Below are 10,193 nucleotides of genomic sequence, written 5' to 3' on the forward strand. Positions count from 1 at the left end.
ATTTTGTAAAGAAAAATTCAAATTTATAATTTTTTTGTTTAATATTAACACCATTAAAATCCATTTAAATCCATACAAAATAAAGAATAGCAAAAACGAAGATGCTTCTGCCTTTGGCTAACCTTCAAAAACATTACCATTTTTGTTAACACACTTCTGCAATCTGTGGTAGAAACTCCTGGCAACAGAACAGAAATTAGCTTCATTTATTTCCGCTACTGCTTCATGAATCCTGCCAATAACATCATCCTCGCCAACAGGCACAGTACCATAAACCTTTTCTTTTATGTATCCCCATAACTAAAAGTCTATCGGAGTCAAGTCAGGAGACCGGGGTGGTCATGGTGTTGGTCCACCCCGTCCAATCCATTTATTAGGAAAACGACGGTTCAAAATATGTCGTACTTGTAATGTGGCAGCTTGGCGGGGGCTCCATCATGCTGAAACCACATAGTTGCACGTTGTTGTAGAGGAATATCTTCTAACAAGCCTGGCAAAATGTTCTCGCAAAAATTACTGTAATTTTCATCATTCAGTATTCTTGGCAAAAAATATGGACCTATTTCTCGTAAATACCTATCTAAACATTTACAGACCAACGTCTTTGCTGAGACAAAGAACGTTCTAGAGCTACGCATCCTGTTTCCACAGTACGTATTTCTACATTTTGGATTGTTTTGTGATCGGGATGATGGCGATTCGCAAATTGTTCCCTGTACAAACGCTCGGCAGCACGGACGTTATTGTTACAAGCTCCTAAAGCTTTAACCATATCGACGTATTCTCTGTTGGTAAAAGCAAACCCTGCCATTTTGAACTAAACAAATACTAAAAGTCAAATAAATATTATACGTCACTGTTAAGTAAATCCGTGTCAAAAAGAGTTTTGTCCGGCCAACTTGATTAGTCAGTCGAAAATTGCGCATTTATTAAACTAAAATTAGTAATTTATTCGAAAACGGCTCCGCTTTCCAGATTTTAGTATTCCACATATTTGTTTTATTTTTTATTTTAGAATATATATCCGGCCGCTGGGGAGTGAATTTTGACTCACCCTATATAATTTTCCTCATTCTCAATACTTATAAAGATTTTTAAATCATCTGAAAAAATAAAATACAAGATAAGAGATACATGATTCGGTAAATCATTAACAAACAAGAGAAACAGTAAGGGCCCAAAATTCTAACCCTATGAAACGCCAGAAGTAACTTTAAATTTTGACGACACACTTAGACTGATGTATCTCTTGTTAGGTACGATTTAAGAAAATTAACAAAATTATTTGATAACCCAATATCTACTATCAAGTTTTACTCTTTTGCGATTATATTCAAACTAAGACTGACTACTTTCACTCAAATATAGGTACTTCATAAATAAATTCTTCATATAAACTCATATTTGGTACACTTGTACCTAAATCGGAGTAAATGTCCTTATTACTGAGTGATCCCATCCTTTTTCATATCCAGAGGCATCTTTGTCCCCATCATCCCATTAGTCATTAGTCATCTCGTGACCGTGGTCGGTGGCATCGCAGTATGGCGTATGGTGTGCTTTGGAATAGGACAAGTATCGGTTTACTGATTATTTTAGTGAAAATTGTATTTAAATGCAGTGATTTAATTACAGTAATTAAAGACAATATATTAAGTCTCGATTAATATTTGGTTAAATAAACGGATAGTTTAATTATCTATAATTACGTATTTGTTACGTGCAATATAGGGTATGGCAATCTATTTGTCCAATCAGTTAACCATTTCCTTTAATCGAGACCTAAAATATTGTCTCTAAAACAGATCTGTGTTGAAACCACTGCGGCAGCTTATTAGTTTATGACTTTAATACAATGATATTTAAATTAAAATTTAAAAAGAATATAAAAATTACTCAATAATAGTTATTGGTTTTATACACAGAATAGAGTCAAAATTCACTCAATTGATAGCAATAACTCGAATTTGAGTAAAATTCACTCATTTTTGATGCAATAGTTCCTCAGTTTTACTCATACTAATATAGTGAAAATTTTACTCAATCGGGTGTCGACAGAAATTGATACATTATTATTGAGCAAAATTGAGTAAAATTTGAGTGAAATCTTTTTACAGTGTAATGTGGTTTCCCTTGTTGTTAGTCAGTTATGTCGAATTACCTGAAAATTTCCTTACTTACGTTATAATTGTCATCCATTATTCGTAATCCTGACATTTCGCAAAATACTAGTAGAAAATTGTAATAAAATTTGCTAGTATCTAAAAAGTCCAGGAATTGGTAGGTAACTCTTAAGAAGATGGTTGAAAATATATTTTTTTTGATAGCGTTTTCATTTTTTATTGGATAATTTTTGGATAAAAGCAATCCGGAGTCAAAATTGCTCCATCACCCTCTAGTTTTTTTAAATTGCGAAAAAAAACTACCTTAAAAACACGGAAAATCTTCAAATTCTCGCTTGAGCACGGGTCCGAAGGTTGAGATAAACGTGAGAACCAGCACAATAAGACTGTTTTATATGTATTTTGACGAGCTAAAACCGAATCCTCAGATACAATCCCTGTTTAGAAAATTCAAATTTACCATAAATGTAACATAAGTCATCTTTATTTAAAACATTAAGGAAATGGAACACCGGTACCAAGGACGATGGGATGTTAATATGATGGCAAATTTTTGTTGGATGCTTAAAAGGGAATCCGAGCCAGATAGCAGAGAAAGAAAAAGGTATTCACTACACAGATCTTTTGAAGATAAAAGAGTAGGTACGATTTAAAAAAAGAGAGAATGTTAAGATCCGAGACAATAACACGCGATTTTCCGTATTTTTGGGATGATTTTCACGATTTAAAAAACACTGGAGGGTGATAGAGCAATTTTAGCTCCGGATTTGGTTTCAGCTCGTCAAAATACATATAAAATGGTCTTATTGTGCTGGTTCCCAGGTTTATCTTAACCTTCGGACCCGTGTTCAAGCGAGAATTTGAAGATTTCCGCGTTTTTGGGGTAGTTTTTCGTGATTTAAAAAAATTGGAGGGCGATGGAGCAATTTTGACTCAGGATTCGGTTTCAGCGCGTCAAAATACATAAGGATAGGTGGGTCTAGTCTCTGGTATTTTCAACTTTTTTTTTTTGTAGGTCTGTGTTATATATCCAATTTACTATTTTGAGGGCCCGGAGATAGAAACACAGCCAAAAAATTCGTAGGTCTATTTTCATTTCAAGTTTCATCGCCGTCTTTCAAATTTTCGTAATTTTTTAAGTGAAAGACATATACTTGTTTAATTAATTCAGCAAACCAAACAGTTTCCGAGATAAACATGTTATAGCTAAGAAAATACCATACTATTTTCGATGTTTTTGATAGCAATTATTAATATAAGAAAACAAAAATTAGTCATTTATGCAGTAAAATACGTACGCAATATCAAAAGTCATTTGACATTACGCATTTATTTTTCTACGTCAAGAATCAATTGTTGTTTTTAAGTAGGCATTTACTAGTATTAAGATATGTCGGAAACAGTAGGTATTATCGCCTTTCACTATAATTTTCCCTTGACGTTGCGGACATTCGGGCCCCACGTTGGGCGTCATGTCGTCTTTCGCCATCATTATTTCGGAAATTACCTCTAATATAGCGAGAGTTTCTCGCGTATTGCCTGTGATGCTGCGAATCTCATATCCCACTCTTTCTGGAAATGTAATCAACGACCTAATTTATTACCTTTTTCCACTTTTGTATACCCTCGGAATGACACGGTTTTGGAGGCTTTCCACCGAGCCTAGTTGCACGAATCACATATGTTTTATGAGTACTTTTGCGTCTATATCACTGCCTTTATGGTTTTGCTTTGTCTAGCACTGAATTTAAGGTCTTCCACTTTATTCGAAAAACGAATAGTAATTTTTCTTAAATTTAAAATAAGCCTCGAAAATAAATCGCTATTGCATTAGTTTCACAAAAAAATTAAAGGATTTTTTTATTAGAAATATTATTTTAAATAAGTAATGTAAATTATATAGAAATCATTGCTATAAGAATTTTCAATTTTTTAAAGGGTTATTATAATATAGGGAGTTATTATAATTCTTAAGCAGTGCCATTCCGGGCAAACGTTTGATCAAAAATTTTTGCATATTTCTACCCTAGGAATGTTAAAGTACCTATGTGCCTTTCTTCGTATCCCTGAGTATCTTAATAATACCAACATTTTGAGTACAATAATAATTATTGCTAGAGGCAAGTTAAAAAGATCAAAGGTATAAGGGAAAATACAAAAAGTCTCTACGTAAAGATAATTAAAACGCCCATAGAAAATTTTGGAACTCTTTTAAGTACATGGGCTTTGCGTAGATAGGTACATGTTAAAAATATCTGTTTTCTATTACACAAACATGACATAACTTAATACCTTATATACCTATGATAATGTTTGTATTAAAAATGATTAATTACACTCAAATGAAATACCAATAAAATTCATAATTACTTGAGTACACATCTCAAACGCTGATACAAAATCTGGAGCACTCATTATAATATTTATATTGTATTGACAACCTCAAGCAAGTTCAGTTCAGTATAACTTTTAAATCCAATTGTTGTCTTAATCTCAATCTTAACTATGCAGCACTTGAACAAGAAGTGAATATTAAAACTTTAGAAACTCGTAGTTTCCTTAAAGATAAGAAAATTATTTGCTAGAAAAAATTGGTTAACATATTCCTAAATAGTAAAATATCAACAAGAACAATTACTTCTTTCATCCAATCGACTTCATAGAACGAATTGTGGATTTAATACCTATACAAGTATGAGTTGAGCTACTAGGTTTGCCATTAAAAATAGCACAATATGGAACTTTTTTCTGATGCAGGCTTAATTTCTAAAACAACTAATTGTAATTTAATTTATATTATTGCCTAATCTTTTAATTTCTATTTGTAAAACTCATGCTGCTTACTATGTGTTTTTGTTAATTTAACTATTATATTTTATATTACGCTTAGTTATTATTTATAAGTTTTTTTGTAGATACATTTTATACCTTATGTTAAATTAAACGGATTTAAGCCCATGGGAAACAAATAGATAGTACACTTGTACACAATTCAGCAATGTTTCCACATTCATCATTCTGAAACTTTTTAAGTAAAGAATATTTACCTGAATGCATATTGCGTAGATCAACATTTTGAAATTTGTGGGGTATCCTTGAAATTATATAATAGAACTACTTTGGTATTGGTCCTTCTGGATATCTAGATATATTTTTTGAGATTATAATTTCTGTACTTAATTTGTTAGTTAAACTAAATATGGATATTATTTTAAATGGCGATATGAATTTTAGATTGTTCTTATAAGGATAAAAATAGCAGGAATTTTAATATGTTGTGTAGTTGGCATATAATTTGACTCCAATAGTGAGCTGGCCTACGAGAGTTTCTTGTACCACTTCAACTATAATAGATCAGATATTCACAAATATAGCAGATAATAAGACTGTAGCTGTAATTGTCAATGAGGTGTGTGAGTACAGAACTGTTCTTTTGGAGTTTTTTTTATTGTCATAGAAATGTTACAAAATGTAATATAAGTTTTAGAAGAAATTATAAATTTTAATTTGAATTTAGAGAAGGAAAGTTGATCAGAGACTAACATTGATCGGGCATATGACTGTTCATTTAATTTTATTCTAATAGGCATTTTCCTCTAAAAGTATTTTAATAATAATTGTCAAAAGGGCTGGATTATAAACGAGATTAAATCGTCCAGTTGCAGACAAGGAATTATTGTTAGATCTTTTGTATGGAGTGAACTTAATATAAATTCACTAATATGTTTTTAACATTGTGAGTAACCTGATATTATAAATTAAACAAATTGCTATATTAAAAATATACTATATTTCTTTCTAATAATGCAAAAAATAAATAATTTTCTTCCATTACAAACTCGTCAGCGTCATTCAGTGACTATGATCCTATATTTCAGTATAGTTATGTATTCGAGCTTCAAAGGAGTAGTAACAATAGAGAGCACATGTTTATCCTTCTTATATCATTAATTCCCTTCAAGTTTCAATAGGATAAGATGGCGGTAATTCATAGGAGGCTGCAGCTAAAGTATTCAGTACTACAAAATATGGCGGAGGAGCCAGATTCTCATATGAATGTTTAACATCATATTTTTCTACATCGCCTGCCCCTGGATTGATAACTGCAAATAAAATTTAATTAATACATGCTACACAATATAAAAATGTGCGAAACTTACCCATAACTTCTCCATTGTCTTCTATTATATAGATACTTGTTCTGGAGGTAGTCGATGATCTTCTCTGATCAACTTGTCTCCTTCTGTCGAAAGCTGAAATAAATAAAAATATTTTATTAAACCGTTTTTAGAAACAATAATAATTATTTATACAAGTGTGTAAATTAAAATATATGCACGAATAAGAATTTTGTGATAATCACCTAGCCCTATAGCGCCTAAGCCATGAGTGAAAAATAACACTTGAAGTGAATATTATTGTAGGTACTGTGTAAAAATATATATTAGAATGTAAACAATATACAATTTACGCCTAATTCACAAACTGTGAAAAATATTTTCTAAGTTAATGGTGAATCAGGGTGTCTAGTCCATATCAAAGTACTTGAACTGTCTGTTTAGTAGGTGTAACAGCAAGATTAGCAATCTGGAGAGAAATACCACTTATAGATAATAAATTGAAAAATACGTCCTATCTGATCTGATTATTATTATTCCTTATTTCCAAATGAGTTTATTTAATACTGAAAATATATTTTCTTCTTATGGTCCTGATAACCTAAAAATAATTTTAAAGTTCTGCTTCGATCCATAACCTCATTTTTCCAGAATATATTTATATTTTAGATTTCTGTAACTATGAATAAAACCTTCAGATGATGTGTGAATCGGAAAGTTCCTGTCTTTCACAATACTGAATCACTTTGTCTTAAAATGTGTTATTATGAATAAGATAAAAAAATTTAAACGAATTAATTATCAGTTATTTTTTTATGGCAGTTTTAACCTTGCATTTAGATACATTTTTGTTTTGATTAATTTTATTGGAAATAATTGGAAGATAAAAACATGTTTGTCCTTTTGCTGGGTTCATATTATTTCAGATAAAAAATTTCAAAAAAGAGGATAAACAAAAATTATTTTCCACTAATCAAGAATCAAGATTCATTAAAAATCTAATAATGTTTTTATTTGTTGTTTAAAATCAGCGTACATATTTCCCTAATTTATTATCTGTAAGTGTTATTCTTACGATTATTAGAAATATTGTTTACGAATGATAACATTCGTCAAACACTTTGATGCCACGCTGAACCTTACCCTAAATCATTAGCAAAATCAGTTGACAGAGGCGTGTGTATGTGATATGAACCTCATTTTAATGAGAATAAAGTCAGCAAATTTAACTTGCGGTTTTTTAAGGCATTCTAGAGATGGACTTGATTGTTAATAGTAGATACATTAAGCCAAAAAAAAAAACATTTTAATAACAAACTTAAATACTTTTTGATACTCAAACCGCCATCATCAACTTATAAGAGCTTGCTTTGACGTCCTCAATTATATTTTGTCTATTCTTCATCAAAAATAATTTAAATTCGATTTACAACTGTTGCAGTAACTCATCTTACGAGGTGCAATATGATGAGAACTGCAATGAAAATTATATGACACAATTAAGAACGAATTTAGCAGTCTTGGAAAACAAAAAACATTCTCTTCAAAATAATATGACATGTCAAAATTAATTTAAAACTTAGTTGTGTGTAAGACACTGGTTTTATAAGCTGCAGCTCGACCAATCTCATCTTGTCCACAAGATATGCAGATCAAGGACATAGTTGGCTGTAGGAGTGACAAAAACAGAAGATCTTGACTGTGGACACCGCTACCTTCTATGCAAAGATTTTGCTTAAATCTGATAAATATTATTTAATGAAGATTTTATATTATATATTTAAATATTGCAAATTGCCTCTGCGCATCTGAAAGATGAATTTGATCAAGCTGTATGCTATCAAGCTACACTATCAGATATCGCTTGCCCCAAATTTTGACGATTGTAAAACGTCAAGTTCCAGGAAGCATTGCTATCTGCACCCTTAGATCTCACGAGTCTATGATTATTATTTATTGCATTTATTACTTTTATTGCCCTATTATAACAGTGTAAGCAACAAATTTTCTTTTTTTAGGCACATTTTCCTACACTTGACGATGCTGCCCCTTTCTCTAAAACTGTGGACAATATCAATAATTAGACGAACCCTCTTGTTAGAAACTCCAATACCTAACGGTAGAAGAAGAACAGAATGACTGTATATCATTCAGTTTTTATAATAATGACACCGTATGTTCGAAGAAGAAAAATCTACCTTACACAAGGAAAACTGATCAGAAGACCCATGGGAATCGAGGATTTGAAGCAGTAAGTAGATCAAATCGGCTTACTTTTGGTATACCTCAACGCGGTGATAGAAATATGTGCAAATTAGTTCCCTTGAATAATAAACGACCAACATAAAGAAAGCATGACAGTTAGGAAACTTGTAGACTGTATTTATTATCCAATAATTCATTTCCATATAAACGAGAAATTCGCATTTCTTTTATAACAGCATGTACTAACAGTAATTCCGTGGTAACAAGATAAAAACAAATCACACCGAAATATAGGATAAGCTGTACAGTTCTCCATAACAGAATCCCTGGAATTGAAAAGACTAGATTATCTAAAACACTTAATGACAGCTTAACGAATGTCTTGATTAAATCATCACGGGAAATAAAACGAGTTGTTTTATTTGATTGGAAGGTACCTTTTGATTGACTTTAGGTGAAGCAGTAAATGACATAGTTATTGGTAGATCCTTCCAAAAATGAAATGTGACATTTCAAATGTGATAAAATACCAAAAGTATTACGCTTTTTATGGCGATACCACCTTTACAATTGCTTCAGTATCACAGACGAGAAATTATGGATTAGTCGACATATGCTACGAATTTAATTGTGATTCCTTGTTTAAAAGTATTAACCATTTCTTAGATGGGAGGCAGTGACCAAATTACGCGGGGAATTCTAAAAATCCGAGATAAAAAAATCATCTCACTTACGAAAAGTGTTTAGTTTAAGAACTATGTAGTTTACATTTTAAAGCAAAATTAGTACTAGTTCCTGGATGACTGTTCTAATGTAATTACCACACATGCCAAGCAAACTTTCAAAAACACGAATACATTATTAATATTATATGTATGCACCTAACTTATTTTTTTATAATTCATTGCTAAATACTATTTGATTCACTTACCACATTCACATACTTTTGTCAGAATTAATATACACAGAACGAATGTCACGAGAGTGATCACAACAATAATTATGCTTGGATCTGTCATTGCACCTTCTTGACTTATGATTCACGAAATATGTTCAGTTATCGTTTCAATACCTTTATTTATAACTTAAAAATCGTGAAACTGATACTTATCTAAGGAAAATAAGATTAGTGATACTCTACATGGCACGGAATTTGCTAGATTTCGTGAACAAAACGAACATGGTATTATTTTATTTGCGCTAATATATTTCCTGTAAACAATATCACCGCACTGCAGTTTTTGGTCTTTCCCAAGATCCTATATTCCGATAAAACTATCAACAAACTCAACTGCGACGTAACGATTGATCATAACGATTCTACCAAGCTGTGTGATTTTTTTACCGTACGACGTAATAGGAATCTTGCATTGATCGCAGACGGTGTGTTTTTAAGTATTTAAAGTAGTGGTCGTAGGTAAAGTATAGTACGTAATACGTGGTGTAATGCAATTACGCACTCATAGAATTACGCACTCGCCGCTACGCGGCGTCGTGCGTAACTTTTCCATTCGTGCGTAAAATGCTTTTTACAACACTTATTACGTAATATACTATTATATTGTCTCAATAGCGATTTGTAGGAAAGTTTAATCACCGTATAGTAGATTATTCTGATACACGAACTACATCAGGATTACTACAAGGATGTGCTCGAGAAAGTAAAGAGGGGACATCTGTCGAAAAGTAGCTCAACCTATTTAACCTAATACTGCTCTGATAGAATAGAATCATATGCAAAATACAA

General features: G+C 31.6%; 1 protein-coding gene across 1 annotated transcript; it reads right to left on the reverse strand.

Moving 5' to 3' along the window:
• Window positions 1–5,894: 5,894 nt before the first annotated feature.
• LOC108911350 lies at window positions 5,895–9,507 on the reverse strand. Its single transcript, XM_018716265.2, has 3 exons — window positions 9,378–9,507; window positions 6,284–6,376; window positions 5,895–6,226 (listed from the first exon to the last, which is right to left on the reverse strand). Exons 1-3 carry the CDS (start codon window positions 9,463–9,465, stop codon window positions 6,081–6,083), a joined length of 327 nt encoding a protein of 108 aa, XP_018571781.1. The 5' UTR covers window positions 9,466–9,507; the 3' UTR covers window positions 5,895–6,080.
• Between the last annotated feature and the right edge of the window lie 686 nt (window positions 9,508–10,193).

Source organism: Anoplophora glabripennis, unplaced genomic scaffold (genome assembly GCF_000390285.2).
Source record: "Anoplophora glabripennis isolate ALB-LARVAE unplaced genomic scaffold, Agla_2.0 scaffold731, whole genome shotgun sequence".
NCBI lineage: Eukaryota > Metazoa > Arthropoda > Insecta > Coleoptera > Cerambycidae > Anoplophora > Anoplophora glabripennis.